The sequence below is a fragment of the Poecilia formosa genome, unplaced genomic scaffold, assembly GCF_000485575.1.
Source record: "Poecilia formosa unplaced genomic scaffold, Poecilia_formosa-5.1.2 Scaffold197, whole genome shotgun sequence".
NCBI classification, from domain to species: Eukaryota; Metazoa; Chordata; class Actinopteri; order Cyprinodontiformes; family Poeciliidae; genus Poecilia; species Poecilia formosa.
Genome location: NW_006800136.1, coordinates 728,140 through 747,270, shown reverse-complemented (window position 1 = coordinate 747,270; position 19,131 = coordinate 728,140). Strand labels below are relative to the sequence as shown.

At 39.2% G+C, this 19,131-nt stretch overlaps 2 protein-coding genes and 1 long non-coding RNA gene across 4 annotated transcripts; 1 reads left to right on the top strand and 2 right to left on the bottom strand.

Moving 5' to 3' along the window:
- Positions 1-2,314: 2,314 nt before the first annotated feature.
- Positions 2,315-9,615, top strand: LOC103148082 (arylacetamide deacetylase-like; the record flags this gene model as incomplete). Its single annotated transcript, XM_007566707.2, has 2 exons — positions 2,315-2,500; positions 7,420-9,615. Coding segments are annotated over 2 exons (813 nt in total), but the record flags the coding sequence as incomplete, so codon positions are not given.
- On the bottom strand, positions 5,114-5,711 carry LOC107837984 (uncharacterized). The gene is made up of 2 exons (XR_001664038.1): positions 5,480-5,711; positions 5,114-5,150 (listed from the first exon to the last, which is right to left on the bottom strand). It is a non-coding gene; the product is annotated as an uncharacterized LOC107837984 (long non-coding RNA).
- A 3,602-nt stretch (positions 9,616-13,217) lies between the features above and the next one.
- Positions 13,218-18,005, bottom strand: LOC103148067 (succinate receptor 1-like). Of its 2 annotated transcripts, none has more exons than XM_016678964.1 (3): positions 17,908-18,005; positions 14,798-14,873; positions 13,218-14,622 (listed from the first exon to the last, which is right to left on the bottom strand). In XM_016678964.1, exons 2-3 carry the CDS (start codon positions 14,798-14,800, stop codon positions 13,675-13,677), a joined length of 951 nt encoding a protein of 316 aa, XP_016534450.1. In that variant the 5' UTR covers positions 14,801-14,873; positions 17,908-18,005; the 3' UTR covers positions 13,218-13,674. The 2 variants fall into 2 exon arrangements, with proteins under 2 accessions (XP_016534450.1, XP_007566746.1); XM_007566684.2 differs by lacking the exon at positions 17,908-18,005 and adding an exon at positions 16,167-16,501.
- Between the last annotated feature and the right edge of the window lie 1,126 nt (positions 18,006-19,131).

Below are 19,131 nucleotides of genomic sequence, written 5' to 3'. Positions count from 1 at the left end.
AATGACGCTGTGCAAAAACGCCAGCGGTCGGGTCAAGACGTACATGGCTTTGATGTAATCCAGGGAAGAACTGTCAACATGGGCCCAAAGCTGCTGAGATGCGATTCTGACGTTTCTAAGAACGTGGTACGGGGTGTAGAGGATGAGGAACATGACCGTGGCCGAAGCGACAACTCTGAGAGGCCTCTTGTAGGACGTCCTGTGCTGTACGGCTCGCTCCTGCATTTGGAGGAGGTGGGAGATTTGCTGGGAAAAGGCACAAAGTGCGAGCAGAGGGAGAATGTAGCCGGTTACCGTTAACCCCAAGCTGTAGCTCAGTGGGTTAATATCTCCTTTAAGGCTGGCGAAATCCTCGCAGCTGCTCCAGTTCTTNGTCCTGTCTTCCCTGTTGATTGCTTCCCAGGTGTGTCTAGTTACCTGATTACCCTCCCTGTGTATTTAAGCCCACCTGTTGTCTTTGTCTCTTGTTGGGTCCTCGTCTACTGTCGTCTAATGTCTGTTTTCTGTCGTGTGCTGGCCAGTTGAACTGGATAGTCCTGGTTAAGCTTAGCTCTCCTATTCAGTCTTCAGTGCCATTAGCTGCTCCAACATAGCATACAGCCATGCTGCCTGTCATCCTGGACTGTTTTGAGCTTCCTTCATTAAATCTCAATTTTCACTACTACCTGGGTTCAGCCTGCGTCTCTCCTCACCACCTCAAACCCACTTCATGACAGTTGCATTCAAGACAAAACCTTGACTTGTAAATACATTTTACCCATAACTCCACAAGTGGCATCGTTTTTTTTTTTTACCTTAACCCTTTTAAAATTCTGTAAAAACAAAACAAATCTCATGTCAAGCACCTTTTGCTTTCCAATTATTAATCTGTTAATCCAAAACACAGTCAACAGATTAACTCTACACTGTATTTAATGTTCAGTCCAGCAGAAACGGCTGATCTTCTCACATGTTGATGTGTGAAATATGTTTTAGCTGCTGATGGATCCTTTATACTAATGATCAAGCGTTCACTAAAGTAATGGTGTTATTGTTCTTTCTTATTTAAGAAAGGGAATTGAATTGTTCATTTTAACATTTAATATATTTTTAATTTTGTATAAAAATGACTTGGGTGGTTAAATGAGAAATCAGCAGAATGTTCCAAGTTTATTTTATCCAATTAATCGATCCCTCGTCAGAATTATCCACAGAATAATTAATTACCAAAAAATAATTGTTAGTTGTGTCCCTAAAAATATGGCAAACAGAAACTTTTGGGGGTTTTGTCTCCTAAACAAAAAATACAACTTTTTTTTTGCGTAATATAGCTGCTGTGCTAGTTATGTGGATTTCTTTGAAAATTTGAGATTTCCTCAGTGTATGTGTTGTCTTCATCTCATCTCCATAATAGACTTTTTATTGTCATTTGCTCGTATTCTTAGATGTTACAATATATTTTACAATAATTAAACAAATGCTTTTAGTGAGGAAATTAAAGTTAAAATTTTCTCAAGTACGATTCCATCAGTAGTAACAGTAATGGGTAAAGTAGCGTCATCATTAAGGGGAAATGCATATTATTTTCTTTAGAATAGCAAACACAAAAGTTAGACTGAAGCAGACTTTTACAATCTTAAATTAACTCCAATCTTAAAAGTATCGTCATCTTTGCTTGTAAACATTACTTTCTGAAACTTAACATCACCGTGATGTTTCCATTAGCGTGTCATTGACACAGAAGACATATGAAAGTAAGAGGTGCGTTTGTTTTTGGTCTTCTCCCTTCTTGGCATCAGTTCAAGGAACCAAACTCATTTGATTTTTCATCACACAAAGAGAAATATATGCCTTACCTAAAATATTAGCAGGTTATATCTTTTTAACAGAATATCACTTCAAAAATTCAGAGATATTCTATTGATGAATTATTGTTTGTGACATTATAAGTACTAAAATAGAGTATTGTAGCTTTATAACAGAATTGTTCAGTGGTTAGATCTGTGCTCTGACCTTCAGAGAGTACTTACAGCATGTTCTGAAGACTTTCTTCACATATCCATCTACAACTTCTGTTTACCTCCATTACTGGACAGTTATACAAACAAGCTCATTCTAGTTTTACTTTTCCATTTAATATACCACTCATTTAAAACAACAACTTTGACCACAATGTGAAAAAAAAAGAAAACTCTTTTGTACAGTGACTTATTTGCTTGTCTTTGTCATATTTAACTCTGAAATTTGATCATATTTATGTTTCCAGGATTAAAGTTTTGTCTGTGAGCCTGACCTCCAAAGCCTTTGTTTTTACTGCAGGAATAATCTGTGAACTCTTATCCGTTTCAGGTACCGCCTCGCCCCTGCTCACCATTTCCCCGTCCCGTATGAGGACGTGCACCGTGTGGTCAAATACTTCCTCCAGAAGGGGGTGCTAGCCCAGTACTCTGTGGACCCGGGGCGTGTTGCTGTGTCAGGGGATAGTGCTGGAGGGAACCTTGCAGCGGCAGTCTCTCAGCAGGTACAGAGTCTGTTTTTAAGACTCAGAGTAGGCTTAGATTTGGTTTCTCATTTCATTTGAGGGCACAAGAGAAGGTGGATTTAGCAGAAATTTGTAGAATTTTCCATAGCTAAATGTTGCTCATGGAATTTTTGGAATGTCGGTGAAGAAATGAATATACTTCTGAACAATGTTTAATGCCAGAATACAGTTTGGTATGACCTTGACTGGTCAAGAAATTTTTGTAGTTGTTTTAAGATGCTTCAAAAATGAAATTGATGTGACAAATCAGTCGAATTAATGGTCACAAGACAGTTAGATAATCTATCAAATAATCACTTGAAGGAGGAGTCAGGATTTCCTGTATTACATTAAATGGATGCAAAAGAAAATTTCAGTATATTATTAAAAATGACTTTTTATTTCTAATCAAGACAAATAATCTGTACTGGTAATAATGATTATTAGCTCTACCAATGACAGCTAATCACAAGCATTGCCACAAACTAACTCTATTATAATCAACCCACATGAGTTTAAATTAACTAATAAGAAACGCACAACAAGCAAATACTCATTTAGATGATCAATCTACAAACACTTGTACAAACACAATTCTTATGACGGTGAATTGAAGATTCAAAATTTGATCTAAACAATTTAAGAAGCTCAAAGGAAGAGGTACTGCATGTAAACAAACGTTTATTTGCCGTCACTTGAACTCAAAGTGTGACGCTACAGTTAGCTTACCAAAGGATTGTGTTTAAGAAAATAATAATTGATAAATGGCTTAAGACCGGGTCACTAAAAAGAAAGCCCGAAGATACCGGTGGAAAGTTTCTCAGGGTGAGTTGCATAACCTTTGCTTTTCAACACTGCTACGATACATAGCGAGCCACAGGCATGAATATGTAAGGCTGTGATGAATGTGATAAGCCAGTGGTGAAAAGAGCTGCACCCCACACTGACTAATTGCATCTTAACACCTAAAATAAAAATATTTATGTTGGGCTATCTGATTGATTTTTGCCAACGCAACTCAAGTCTAGATTTTCTTTTATTGTTCTTCTGAATTACAAAATAGCCCTAAAACGCTGAGTGCACACAACACTTGTAGTACTGAACTTTTGCTTTTATTTCCATGTGTTTTATATCAATGGAAAGCTTACAATCCATACTTCCAGAATCTGTAAACTACTCGATAGTGAGTTAAGAGACTAATGTTTTCATTTCAGGTTGTACATATTAAGATGTTGCATTTCAAGCTATTCCTTGCGTGTTTGTTAAACGGGGTGAGTGGTCCTCGGCCTGACAAGGCTTGAGGAACACTGCCTTAGCCTTATGTAATAACTGCGTCAGGACTGCGGCTGTTTTACCCTATTTTTTTTGTCAAACTCGACAAAATTTCTCTAAATAAAAGACAGCATTAAAATTCATAGTCTGAAACATTTCCAAGACATTTCACAGTGTTAATATTTTATATTAAAAAAAAAAAGTTCTATTTTTGAGTTGGGGAGTTAGTAAAAGTGAATTTTCCAAACTTTACACCAGTCTAAAAGAGCTTGTATCAAGCAGCCGATGCCGACAGCCTCTCAGCAGTAATCCAACTTTTGCTGGTTGGGGCAGTGCTGCATGTTCTGCTGATTGAAAATAGAAGTGGACAATACCTCATTGCACAAAACAAACAATGTTCTCATGATAGGGAGAAGCAGCTTTTATGGTTTTGAGGCACACATGGGCAATTTGATAAGCAATTAAGCCATTTTTACCTGATATGGGACAAAGCAATCTTGTTTCATAAAAGATAATTACATAATAATAATAATAAAAAAACTGAAAATTTGCTTTAACTTAATAGCATTTGGTTAATGAAAAGAGGACATGCGAATGTTTATTTCCATTAGAGAGAGTTCATCACACAGGAGAAAACTTTAGGCTCCGCAATGTACAACAGGCGCATGAACAGACAGAACCGCGGCTCAAGAATAATCCATGTGCATGCAGGGAGTTTGGCAGATAATCTCCTTGGAATTTAATTTTGTAATAGTGATCTGGGTTGAGGTTTGGGTGAATTCTCAAGTCATTTCCTTGGGCTTTAGTAAAGTTACAACAAATCGCAAACGCCGCACGACGAGCACCGTCTTCGTTTGAAAGTGTGCGTCGCAAAACCTTGGCTAAGAACACGATTTCAAACGGAGTCGTGATGCAACGACGCGTGCGTTTGTAAGTGAAGGTGAAGTGAGCCGTCCTTTCAAGCATTCTCTGAGATCCAAAGCATTGTGTGTAGGAAATGACCTGCAGAGCTGAGAGGTTACGTAGATGACGCCTGTATGTTTTAGGCTCAATGTAGTGCATCACCAGTTACTCATTTATGATGATAAAGAGGGAGGGAGGTGCTGAGAATCCAACATTGATGACTTGGATAAAGCAAGTGAAACAAATGCTAATCCTGTTGCACAATAGTGGCCAATAACTTAATACCTGCCGATGAAGTAATGCTGTTGGTCATCTTAAATGTAACAAAGCCAATAAAGTAATGATGATGATACGTCATCATTACTTGGAAGCTGAAATAATATTTTATTTGAAGAACACATAATTAGGAGTGTATTTCTTAGGAACAAAATATTTTTGTTTTGGCAGTTCTGTGCAGTTTGGTAGTCGTACTCGACTTTAAAATCTCTGCCTGGATGTTTTTTCTTTTTTTTTTGCTTATTTTAATTGTACGCAGTTCTTTAAATGTCCTGTGACTAAATATATTTGCCCATTTTGCCCATAACAGCTGGAACTTTAAATATCTAGCTAATTATTTCCCCAACATACCAGAATGCCCCTCAGATTAATTTCACTCCCTGCTGTGGCAGGGAGTAAAATTACCGTAGTAACCCGATATTGGCTGGAAAGCGCAACGTATCTCCTTTAAGAAACCGTTGGAATTTTTCAGAGAGCACAAAGTGTGGCAGAATTACAGTACTGCAAATTTAGCTGGATCGTCGTCACTCCGTCTAGGACTTATGGGTCAACCTTAAAAGTCTTCGTTGGCGAGAACAGCTGTCTCCTAATTCCAGCGGTGTGAAGGGTCTATATTGGTTTGTTTGCTGATAACAAGCTTGTTCCCACGCAGCTGACGGAACAAAAGCATAGAGGAGGACGCAGCACAATTATTCTTCCTAGCAAAGGCAAAAAGAAAAGTACAGCTTGCATCGCAGCAGGTTTGCTTGTAATAGCTTAATAACATTAGGGAGCATTTTTCTTAGATTCGGTGAATCTGTTCATAACTTGGTTTTGTGACCCTAGCTGTTTGGATCTCTTAGTGGAATGTGCCGGAACACAGGTTGAGATCAGAGGTCATGTGACCTACTTCTGTTTGCTCAGTGTCATCTAGCCAATAACATAATTCGGTTTAACTCGCAAATTATTGTTATTGGGCCAAAAAACTGAATTACATTATTAACAAATAACTACATGATTGGTCTGTTACTTTTGTAATGACCAAATTGTTGCATTATTAGAGCATATTACCTGATTTGTTGCCAAACGTGCATTTTTATGTATTTATTTATTAATCATGTAGACAAGATTTGTTTTCTAGGTCAAAGGTGAATGTCTCAAGTAAAAAGACTCATTATGAAAAAGATACAGAATGAACAAGGAAACTGAGCTGCAGCTTTAGAAAACCTTAAGGAAAAAAAATCCCCAAGCTTTTTTCTTTTAAGACTAAGAAAGAGGGGCTCATGTAAAGCAAAACAAAGAAATGAGAAGGGACTCGTGACTTTTGTACAGTTCTGTTATCCGGCTCAGTATCACAGTGAGAGATCTACAGCTGTGTCTTTGTAGCATCCTCGGACAACATGGTGCTCCTACAAAGAACCGTTTTGTCTGCACATCCGTTTACTTCTTATACGTTTGTCTTCCAGGCTGAAGACATTCTTGGGAAAAATCTTTCAATGACTGAGAGGAGTATTGATTGGTGCTTTGTAGACTGGTGCACTCGCAAATAAGTATTCATTTTTACCTGGACGTTGAGATGTTTGGGGCGGCGAGTAGCTAGTAGCTGATCCATTTTGTCATTTAAAAGCTTGTTTCACCGAGCCGGGGGATGACGAATCAGCACACGTCTTCTCCAGAAATCAAACTGAATAGAAAACAATATTTGTACCGACTGCTTTGTGGGATAGTCAAGCAAAACGACAGAAAATCAGGCAAACGCAGCTGTGGCTCAGTAAGTAGAGTCTTTTCCACATATGCCGGGCGTCGTGTTTTTGCGTCAACACTAGAGAAGGAAAAGGTTGCAGGGTTGACTGCAGTTCCCTCCTGTCACGTGTTGATGTGCCCACAGGCAAAGCACTGAACTCCAAGTTGTACGACTTGAAAAGCACTATACAAATAACTGAGTTAATTTACAGACAACCCAATAGCTACAAAACTGAAAATTTAGCAAAGATAACCAAAGTAAGTCATTGTCAAAGTGGAAGAAAAATTATAGATGTTTTTAAATTTCATGCTCTTAACTTGTTGTGCGTCTTCATTGCTTCAGACAAAGGAAGGACAAAGTCTGAAGTTAACTATTTGACCATGCTGGGGTTAATGGAGCATTTCAGAGAGGCGCAACCGTCAGTTGTGATGGTATTCAGAGACAGAGATACTTTAAAAATAAAAACAGATTACTTAACACCAAAATTAACTTTCTGTGCATCAGTGTAAGGACTGATGCTCATGCTATATACAGTCGAGCCCAGAAATATCGATATTGTTGAAATGTCCTTAACTTGTACATCACTACCATGGCAGTAAAAGATAAATGTTTTTTTTTTGTCTCTTTTTTTATGAGCTGTGAGTATCACATATAGGGGCTTCTTCAGAAACCTGCTGTTTTCATCACTGAGTAATGCCCCATCCTTTTACCGACATAGTCTGATTTACTTATGTCTGCTCCACAGCTGCAGAAAGAGTCTGGGCAGCAGATCAAGCTGAGGGCTCAGGCTCTGCTTTACCCCGTGCTGCAGGCGTTGGACCTCAAGACGCCTTCGTATCAGCAGAACAAAGACATGCCGATTCTGCCACGCACGCTCATGGTGCGCTTCTGGAGCGAGTATTTTACGAGCAACAAAGCCCTCTTCAGAGCCATGATGGCCAACTCGCACAACAGCCCCGAGTCGTCCAGGTTGCTGAAGTTCGTCAACTGGAGCGCCTTTCTGCCGGAGGCTTACCACAAAGAGTACAACTACAGCGCTCCGGCCGTTGCGCAGGGAACCGAAGGGGAGGCGGCCGGGACGGACGGGCCGTCCCAGTCGTTCGCCGACCCCAGGGCGTCGCCCTTGCTGGTCCCGGACGCGGACCTGCACTCTCTGCCCAAGGCGTACATTCTGACGTGCGAGTACGACGTCCTCAGAGATGACGGGATCATGTACGCCACACGGCTCCGGGCGGCTGGCGTTGAGGTGACGCATCAGCACTACGACACGGGATTCCACGGAGCGCTGATGTTTACCGTGTGGCCGACTGACTTTCTCATTGCACGTCGCATGACAGACAACTACGTTAAATGGCTCAAGGATAATTTGTAAAAACAACAAAAAACAAAAAACTTTTGACTGTATAAGTGGGTATTCCAGTTTTCCACACAATGCACTAATGTTTAGTTGAATCTTTTTTTCCATGTCGTTTTTAACTTTTGGTGGTGTACTTCTTTGGTCACGCTGTTTTTGTTTAAATATGCTAATTTCATCTGTTTTCTTCTAATGGATTTTGCCTGATTTTGAAACGGTAGTGAACATGTTTTTTAATTTTAAGGTGACGAGAGAAATCTGACACCTGTATCATTATATCATTGCGCTAGCTGCAGACGTAGTGCTTATGTAAAACAAAACTGTGGCTATCATATTAGTTTGATGGACAGGTTATTTTTTTTATTTTACTCTGAACAGAGCTCCTTTTTATTGCTTCCCACCACATGATCTTCCATCAGACCTCGTATTTATTGTATCAATATTAGTCTTAATAGTCAGTAATGCATACCTCTGGAAGTAAAACTGTCCCTGCAGAGATTTGAAGAATTCATTACAAGTCTTTGCGAGCAGGAGAGGATTTTTCCAGATGCTTTTTTGGCCAAAGTTAATATTTATCACAGTATGTACCGCATTCCAAAGACTTAAGTATGTGTAAATTAGTTCAACTATTTGTAACTCGTTGACTTATTTCAGTTTCTGATCCCAAAGATTGGTAAAATTTAATTACGTTGAAAAGTTTTTTTTGGCGGCGGAGTGGACAAGAACAACAAAAGAAAGATTAATTTGACAAACCCTCAAATTTTAATTTTCACTTCCTGCAAGTAACCAATGTCAAATGTTTTGGTTATCTTGCAATATAAGGGCAGTGAATGTTGACGTTCCATATTCCATCTGACTATTATTAAAAAATAAATAAAAAAAATAAATCTAAACATTGTTTGAGAAAAGCTGAGATTGGTGCAGCGATGGGGCAAAAAGAGGGATCGACGTAATGAAGGAATGTGGTAAAGATTGATCATGAAGCCTTAATCTTTAGAGAGTGCCCCAATTTAAAAAGCAGAACTCATAATATGTAGCATCAACATTTACATTAGGACCATATGCGACTCTGCTCACCCCATTCTAAAAAGACTTTTAAGTTTTTACACAAAACCCAGATCTGTTGAAAGAAGTTGACAGAAAGTGAAGCTGTAGCTTAGGACTCAAGTTTCAGGCAGAAGATTTTAAGGTTGTAATATATTTATTACCATATATGGTTTTCATATTAACGTTACTCAGAAAGGACGTTTTTGTTGACTAAAGCCCAGTCATTGCAAGCACTGAATATAACTCATTTGTATTTCAGCACTGTTTCAGTTATTTAATTTAATATATGAAATGAATGAACAAGTGACAGCTTGAGAATTATATTTTTATTAACGTTGTTAATGACAAAATGTCAATACTATCTACCTTCTGCTACTAATAATGTAACTTTCCACATATGCTGGGCGTCGTGTTTTTGTGTCAACACTTTTACGTTCTCGGATGTAAAAATGAGTTTTACGTTTTGTTTTTGCAGTTGGAAAATTTGTGAGCCTCGTGCAAGTTTAATGTAAAATGACAATAAAATCACTTAAGCTTTCACTGCTTAAAAAACTGTTTTTGTTTTTTTTTGTCTTGTGTAACCACCTGTTTCATTAAGAAAGCATGCTGTACTTGAACAGTAGGAACAGATAGAACATGTGATGTTACTTTACGCCTTTTACAGACATATATTAAATAGAAAGTTCAGGGATATAAACTGTTATTCAATGAAAGACTCTGACTGCTCCAGGGTGCAGAGTACAAAGACGTACACACTTATACACCCATTTTTTCATCTTAACCTGGATTTATTCCCATGAAACATAAAGGGATGTTTGTTGTGTTCATGCTTTTGAAATGCGCCTCATGACTCTTCCTCTGTTTCTGAATTCAAACGCCAATGTTGGACTAATAACCATTTTATAAGAGGCATTGCAAGGGAACGGTTGCAAATGAAGTAACATCTTAGGGATTTTGCATAATTCTTTTAAGAAATTTGTAAGCGTATGTTCATGCAGAATTCTGTAAGCGCAAATTAAACCGATGGAGAAAACATGACCTCATCAAGTCCAACAGAATACTTCAAAGCCTGAATGGAGATTAAATGGGAAGTAATGAAAGTTAACATTACTCCAGATTCAGTTTGCTTGGATTTCTTGCTATCTATAAAACAACTGGCTTCACAAGGTAACATAGCTGAAGATAAAGCAAAGTACACGTATATTTCCTATTTGTCCTCAGATATTTTTCCGTTAGTTTATCCTTTCTGATCGTTCATAATGCAACTCTCGTGCTTTTCATCGTGTGCTCCAAAAACGTCAGATCAGACATTTTCTATTTGCTTTTTTTTTTTCTTCTTTTTTTCGGGTTGTTGGTTCCATTTGAGATTCCTATCTAGATGCAATGATGGATCATGGTATGACTTGTCCTAATAAAATCAAAGCATAAAGTCCTGTTCATTTTGTTAAAGCTATGTAACATCTTTACAATAATACATTTAGCCCTCTAGCAATCACCAAAGGTCAAAAGCTCAGTGGTGTGACAAAACAATAGCTTCTATAGCTCACATAGATTTGTTTTTTTTTTTTACTTCACCAGTAGTGGAAAATGATTTGGTTTTAATATCGACATGGAAAGCAAATGGCATGACAGGGCACATAGTATTTAATCTGACTTTAAGTTGAAATTTAGCACTTGTTGCACTGAGAAAAACATTAACAATAAGAATAAAGACCACTTAAGGAGACAGCGGGCAATTTCAAGGCGTCAAATTACAAAGTCAAATTTCTTTCAAGTTATGTTGAAAGAAATTATTCACAATTTTCATGACAACTGAAGGGGACCACATGACTGTTAACCAAGTTTTATTGAAAACTTATGTTTCTTCTACTGTAATTGCATGTTTTTTTATTTATTCAAGGGTTCAAATGCGTCACTGAAAGTCCCAAATGTCAGTCATTCCTGTGTATGTAAAAGTCTGGCAGTAGTCATCCAATCTTACTTTAAAGTCAGTCTGTAAAATGTCCTGTACTGACTGACTCAGGCATACGAAATTCACGTGGCGGTCGACCTTATTGGACCGGAAGAAGTTTACAGTAAAGTTGAGTTCATGCCCAAGCATACGTGTGTGTGCGTGTGTTTGTTTTTAAAAATGTACCCAATAAATCTACCCCTTAAACACCTTGACACACTTTCTGACCCAGATGTCAACAGTCTACTGCTCCAGGATGTGGTGTATAAAAACATATTTGTACGCACATTGTCTTATTCTTAAGCTGGGTCTATTTCTATGAGAAACCAGGGTGTTTTTGTGCCGTCATTGCACCTGATTGCTGATGCTCCGTCTCCAAATCCCATCTGGTGTGCTACAACTTATATGGCTAAACTTGATTACAACCCATTTTGCAGGTTATAAGTGATTTCTCTATTCCCCTCAAGACATGCGGGAGCCTTTCTGTCAAACTTCAGAAACACAGACATTAAGAATGCCCACATAGACAACTGTAAAGCTGATCATTTTATAGATTGCCATCATGATTGTAGAGCAATAGTATTTGACTGAATTCCACTGTGAATAAGTGGCATTTTATAAAATAAAAAAAAGGGGGGAAACAAACAGCAAAGTAAACAAAGTAAACAATTGGCCACACCAATTTTCTGATTGGCGTGGCCGCTGACCGAACAGATAACGCACCAGGATTAATCCTGGCTCTTAGTCTGGTCTGGTCTGGAGCAGGCAAGCTGCACAGGATAAATCGCCATGGTAACTTATGTCCGGCTGCTTTTGTGAAACCGAGTGGAGGCTTAATTCAGCTAGGATATCTGTGAAAATCCTGGTTTTGTGAAACAGCCCTGTGGTGACCTGACCGGCGTCTACACAAGATAAATATCATGGCAACATTTGAGGATGGTAACTAATGAAACTACACATCCTCATGCTACTGTCTTCCTCATGATAGAGGCAAAGTGTTACCTTAAAATGATCTCTTGTGTTTCAGCATTTGAATCAGTCTTGTTTGTTCAGCTCAAAGCTGCAAAGCCTGCCCAGTGCTGCAAAGGGGTCCGACTCTTTAGTTGGAATTTATAAAGTCAGCTTTTCAAGACGTGAATAGTTCTGTATGTGCCTGTGTCCTACAACCCCAGATAGCGTCTAGGAGACGAGCGAACGCAGCAAATAGTCTTCTGCGAAAAATGAAAAGACAGGATGTAGCAAAAATAAATGAGCCGAATAAAGTGATGTGGGTTAAGTGTCACACCAAACACCTTCACACCTCAAACTGGAGTAAATTCAGAACAAAAAAAGAAATTGAGATCACTAAACCAAACAAATGCTTCATCTGAATAAAAAGTAGCAATCAATAAGTTCTTCCCTACACAGGAGCACAGAAAAAAAACAAAAAAAACACACCCTGCTTCTCAATGGAGGTTAGCTGAGGAGGGTACCTTGGTTTAGCAACATGTGCTGCAGCAGCAGCCACCAGTTCCACTGGATGTCAGTCTTTGACTATTTTGAAAACATGATTATGCTTCCATTTTTGACCTGGTTGTGCTTGTAGGATTGCTGTCGGCTACTGGCAGCAGGTTTTCTTCATGCAACCAGTTTCCACGTTACAGCGAAAGAAAAGCCTCAACAACACACCACGTTGCCATCACCACAGGTCAGGAGGGGAATGGATTCATCAGAGTGATATGAGCTGCTTGATTTCTGCCACACATTTTATACACAGCCAAAAAATATCAGTTTTGATCTAAAAATGACCTTTTATTACTTTTTCTAAAGCTTTTTTTTGTTTGTTTTTTTCTTTTTTAACGCCATTACCGCCGATACGTCTGTGTTTCTTGGGTTGCTTCTTACTTTTTCTTGAGTAGAGTTTTTAAATACTCTACACACTTCTGCTTTTGTCCATTAAAAATATCAGCTATCTTGACAAGATGATTTGTTGGATAAAAGTAGTAACAAACTTAACAAAAAACCCAAAATAAATGAATGAATACATGTTTAATCTTGACTCAACTTCTCTGGTAATATCATTACGCATTATATTACTTAGTACTTATCATACTTATCTGGTGTATTGCATTTTTAGATATTGTGTCACCCTAGCGATTTGACAATTAAGTCCTCTTGATTCAACAAGTGTCAGTGGTAACGGTTTTATAACACATCTTCTTTTAACTGTGTGGTGATAAAAATATTATATTTTATCTTAAAAATGAAAAACCCTTTATTTTTTTCCCCACAAATCCAATGTTTACAAACAAATGACAACACCCTGCAGTTGTTTTAGCTAAAAAATAATATTTTGAAAATTCATATGTTATATACAAATGTACAAGTTCTCTTGGAAATCACCGTGCCTGCTTTGTCTATGTACAAAAATAAAGGGTTATTCCATGTCACAGGCCACCAGACATAAGTAACATTAAACACGTTAGACTCTAAATATGCAAACAAAGTATGAAAATCATCATGCTTTTTTCCCTTAGCAAAAATGTTGGCAGCCACATAATTTGCATTTTAGAAATAAGTGGTAAGAGTCTGACATCTCGAGAATCGTGTGTTTACAACACTGTGGTTTGTTTGCATGCGACGATTCAAGACTCCTGTGGTAAACACGGTCAGGCTGACTCTTGCCTCATCTTGGTTTTGCTGCTCACGTTTCGGATTGTGGACATCAGAAGCTCTCTGAACTTGTCTCCCATGAGAAAGTAGAAGACCGGGTTAATGACGCTGTGCAAAAACGCCAGCGGTCGGGTCAAGACGTACATGGCTTTGATGTAATCCAGGGAAGAACTGTCAACATGGGCCCAAAGCTGCTGAGATGCGATTCTGACGTTTCTAAGAACGTGGTACGGGGTGTAGAGGATGAGGAACATGACCGTGGCCGAAGCGACAACTCTGAGAGGCCTCTTGTAGGACGTCCTGTGCTGTACGGCTCGCTCCTGCATTTGGAGGAGGTGGGAGATTTGCTGGGAAAAGGCACAAAGTGCGAGCAGAGGGAGAATGTAGCCGGTTACCGTTAACCCCAAGCTGTAGCTCAGTGGGTTAATATCTCCTTTAAGGCTGGCGAAATCCTCGCAGCTGCTCCAGTTCTTTTTCTGCAGGTCCTGCATCAGCAGGGTTATCAACGGACAGACTTCCACGTTTACGACCAGCCAGGTCAGGCCCGTGACGACCAGCGCCGCTCTCGGCCTCAGCAGGCGGTGGTTTCGCATGGGGTATTTTATGAGCAGGAAGCGATCCATGCTGATCCAGACCATGAAGAGAATGGAGGAGTAAAGGTTGACGTGCAGGACGTAGCGGTTTATGACGCAAAGAGCTGGGACGGTGACGGCTTGCTCGTTTGCGTACAGGTAGGAGAGGTGTGGCAGAGTGCAGAGGAAGACGAGGTCAGAGATGGCCAGGCTGAAGATGTAAATGTTGCAGCTCTGCCACTCCTGCAAGCAAACTATGTAGCCGAGCACGACGACGAGGTTGAGGGGGAAGCCGACGCAAAACTCCAGTGCGTAGAGCGGCGACAAGTAGTATCTCTCCAGCACTTCGTTTAGGTGTGTGGAGTTCATCACCTGCCGCGGCAAAAGGGAAAAGAAACAATTGTGAGGAAGAATCAGACGGAAGAAAGGAAGCAAAAAGGGTAAGCGGTGATTAAAGGAAAATTTTGGGGCTACAAAAGGTCATTGAGGGTCACATAATTCTTGTTTAAACTAGCGTATTTTTTTTATGTGTGATGATCAGACTTACCATTGTGTGGCTCCTGCCGTTTCCGTCGGCGTGAAATGGAGTGAGACAAGTAGCTGGTGCCGCCACTATTTGTACACTGCAGAGAGTAAACAGAAAATACTGCCTTTCATACAGCATGACAGGGCGTCTGACTACGAGGGCCATTAAGTTTATGGTGATGAACACATAAGAGATTGTGATTAGTTTGCATTTAAAGCGTATAAAGATTCCACAAGCAAAGTTGTTGCTTTACATCTTTCCCGTATTTAACTAGAATGGTGTTGCTCTCGTCTGGTCTCCCATTGCAACTTCCACAGATCATCTGGAAAGGAACTGTAATTTATAGTACAGGATTACATAAATTGAACCAACAGTGACATGTTTGTGGAAATGTAATGTTATTCGCTTGACTACAGGCTTTCTATTTTACTTTGTTAAAGATAAAATATGAATTATTCTGATTTAAGTTCACAGAAACCCAACATGGTTATTTGGAAAAGTAATACGCAGAATCAAGTTACAGCAAGTATTAGATTTAAGTATGCGATCTTCAGATGCGAATATGTTCATCTACAGATAATCTTAATTTAATCCCCCACCAAACAGAACTTCTGTGTGAGTTAATCGCACTTCCCTCTGTGGCCGCCTTCACCGAGCTTCTAAAAGAGTTGCTGCTCAAACCTTTGCTGATCTGCAAGTCTGATTTTATCTGACACCACGGCTAAGTTTATCAGCGCTCGCAGGTTTTCCTAAGTTGCGTTTCTTGAATAGTCCTCGACATTTTCAATACAGTAAGTGCATTTCTTGTGCAAAGAGCAAAACACCACAGATAAACCTGCAAAAGTCAGTCTCTCTGAACGTGTCATTGCCTCAGAATGACAAGTCGGATAAGTGAAATTGATTTGTCATGTCAATGCAGCAGTGTAATGTAGAGGGATGTTCTGTGACTATGACTGATGTTTTGATGGTAGATTTTGTAAATTGTAACGGTGGAAGATCATCAATGCCGAGAGACTGAACAAGATTCACTTTTACACTTAAACTGTAATTGGTTGACAGTCTGTGCCATTGTGATACAGAAAGAAAAAGACAAAACGAAACAGACAAAACAGAAGAAATGGAAACAGGACAATCTCCTTATGGAAGACTGTTCATGTAGTGCTGCAGAAATTACAGTGCAGTCTTCCTGTTCCTGTTTGGGTGGCAAACCATTGCCTGATGATATTGAAGTGACGGAAACTGACGGCAGCAGACCCCATTTTACTCTCCATTCTCGTCTTCCTTGATTAAGTGTGGCCTTTGACATGGTTTCTCACATTGTTCCCCTCTGTTAGTATCACTAGCACCCCAATAAACCTGGTTCAAATCATATTTTTAAGGCCGTACTCACTTCATCCAACTCAAGTTGTTCAGATGTCAACCTTCCACCGTCACCCCTGATGTTCCCCAAGGCTCAATACTGGGAGCCCCTCTTCTTCATCATCACTTACATCCTCCCCCTTGTCATGATTCAGGTTTAAAGGAGGACCCAAGTGCAGAGAGCTGAGGGGAAATACTTCCTTTATGAATTTGCAAAACTGAACTCAACAGTCAACCAGTTCAGTTCAGATGGAGGGAGGGGAGTCAACAGAGAGAAGCAGCGTAACAGAACGATCTGGTGGAGAGGTGGATACACAGAGCAGGGAGCGAGCATGACAAAGGAACTAATTAGAGAAACTGACTGCAGCTGGGAAGGGAGTGAGTCAGGCTTGATGAGGTAAACAAGTAGCAGCTGGGGAAGGGGGAGTGAATGGCAGGCCGTCTGAAACAAGAACGACACCAGAGGGAAGTCCAAACACTAACAAGATAAATTAAACACCTAAAGTAAGAATCTAAACTAACAGAAGGGATGAACAAGAACGAGAAGGTCATATGAACAGCGAAAAAATTCAAACTTGCTGAACTAATTGAGGGAATAAACTGAGATGAGGAGAAATAAGTAAAACAAAACTGATACAAGAAAAACAACAAAAGCAAGGAGTCCAAACAACCAGGGATGTGACACACCCTGGTAACATTTTCTAGTAAATTTAACATCAGTTTCCACTGTCTCGTGGATGACACCCAGCTCTTCATAATCCTAACTCCACTTTTGAACCCTAATTTCTTACCAAGTCCCTATCTGAACTTAAAACCCTAGTTCACCTCAAAACTCTCTCAAACGGTAAAAATGAAATTGTCCTCACTGTCAACTTTTATAAAGCACATTTTGTGCCAAATTCTGTCACACCTGACAACTCCTTTGGGGAACTGGCAAAAGTTTCCCCTCACATAACAAATGAAGTATGTAACTTTCATAAATGATATGTTTTTGACATATTTGTTAAATCTGCCATAATGCTGTGACGGCACGATGTGAGACAGATAATAGAAAAAAATCCATCTTTTCTTCCTTTTCTGTGTGGTAAATAGTGAGTCTGTTCCCTTCTTTAAATCCAAACTCAAAACTCATCTGTTCAGGTCAGAGCACTCTGAGATTACATTGTTCATTTTTACTCTGTGTCTTCTACTGTTAATTGGGTTTTCTGAAAAGCGCCTATAAATACAATGTATTTATATAAAGGGGGATTTTACATGCACACACACCCACACACACATATCCCTACACATGCATGTTTTGTCAGGTTATCTTTGTGGGGACTTTCCATTGTTTTGCGCTCATTTCAACAGCCTAACCCCAGCCCTACACATCACATACCTAACCCTAGCCAAAACTCAATTGATACCTTTCATGTTGCATGTCTGACTCAGTAACAACAGAACAGAAGTGAAAATATCAAGTAAAACTCAAACCCCTGACCCAAAAACAGCATTTCCCACTGGGGACCAGGCTTCGGTCTCCACAGTGAGCAGTGGGTCTCCACAATATAATATGGGTCAGGAAACTTTTCCCCACAAGGCATTAAGTACATGGTACACACACACGCACAAAGCTGAATTTCTTGCAACTATGCAGTCAGATTTACAAACAAAATATGACTTCTATTGCAATCTTTTTGTAGCCGGAAATGTGAACGGTTAGACTTGATAATTTGTATATTGCACAAAAATAATCGAGCCAATATCAACGAGCAAACCAGATTATTACTTACAAAACTTAGCAGTCTTTTGTCCAGCATCCACACCTGAGTTAAAAAGTTTCAGCACAGACTGAAGCAGCGTCCGAAGTAGACAAAGTGTGAGTCAGACTGATTCTCTGAAATGTTTTCTCTGGTTCCTTCCTCTTTTATAGCGTGATGTGATGTATTTCTCATTTAAAGGATGTGGTTTTCTACTTGATCGTGTCGACCCATTCCAATCCACCACCAATTGCATCTTAATGGATCAAGGTAGCTTGAATCCAGTTTCATTGAAATGAGATGTCTAGTTCATGTGAATCTTGTCAAAATGAAGAAGATGGGTTTTGTTTCCCCAGAGATGAAGATGATGGCTGAGTTCGGTAAGAGAGGGTAACCCGTAGCAACATGGGTTTAAAGGCCGCTCAGCATGGGAAAAGCCCAATTTAAAAAGATGTATAAAAAACAAAATTCCTTTCGTAAATATTCTGATTTACTTTAGTTTTTTGAGAGTCTAAAGAAACTTGAAACAAATAGGAATTGTTTGTTTATAACTACTTTTTCTTACATTTGGAGAAACTATGGGAAATATTTCCCATATATAATACAGTTCTTTATTCCAAATCAGTATTGACTGAGAATACAACCAAACTTGTTACAACATGTCTTAAGGACAAAGTCACCACATTTATGTCAAGGACATTTTTTTTCAGTCTCTTAGAAAATTAGTGGTCTGACATGGGGTGTGTGTGTGTGAGCAAGGCAACTTGCATGTCTGATTCAGTAACAACAGAACAGAAGTGAAAATATAAAGTAAACAAGTTATGCATAATTAAAAAGGAAAGAAAGCACAGTTGAAAATTTGGAAATGGGGCAAAACCCTGGTTGCAGAGTAATGAAAACATGATGATGATGATGTCAAAGTTATCGTAATGAAACTGAATGAACTAAATAATGAAACTAAAAGTAAGCAGAATACAATGAAACAGAGCGTAACAACAAGACCCTTCTCCCGGCTCTGATTGGTCATTTCTGACTGAGCTTTGTATTTCTTCAATATGTTTAGATCCAGTGAATTTGACATCACCCCATTATGCACACATCTTTTTTCATTGGATTGTCTTGTCTCAAGGAAACTATTTAATAAGTTTTTTTTTTTTTTTTTAAACTAAATTTTTTTTTTATCTTCGAAATTTCAAGCAGACGGATGGGGGTCTTTTGTAGTCACGATTGCGCTGACCTTGGGCAACGTCTGTGGTC

Bases quoted from the DNA above. Each gene is read 5' to 3' on its own strand.
- LOC103148067 (XM_007566684.2), bottom strand. The intron at 14,623-14,797 runs GTAAGTCTGATC...TTGCCGCGGCAG, and splicing joins ACGGCAGGAGCCACACAATG to GTGATGAACTCCACACACCT.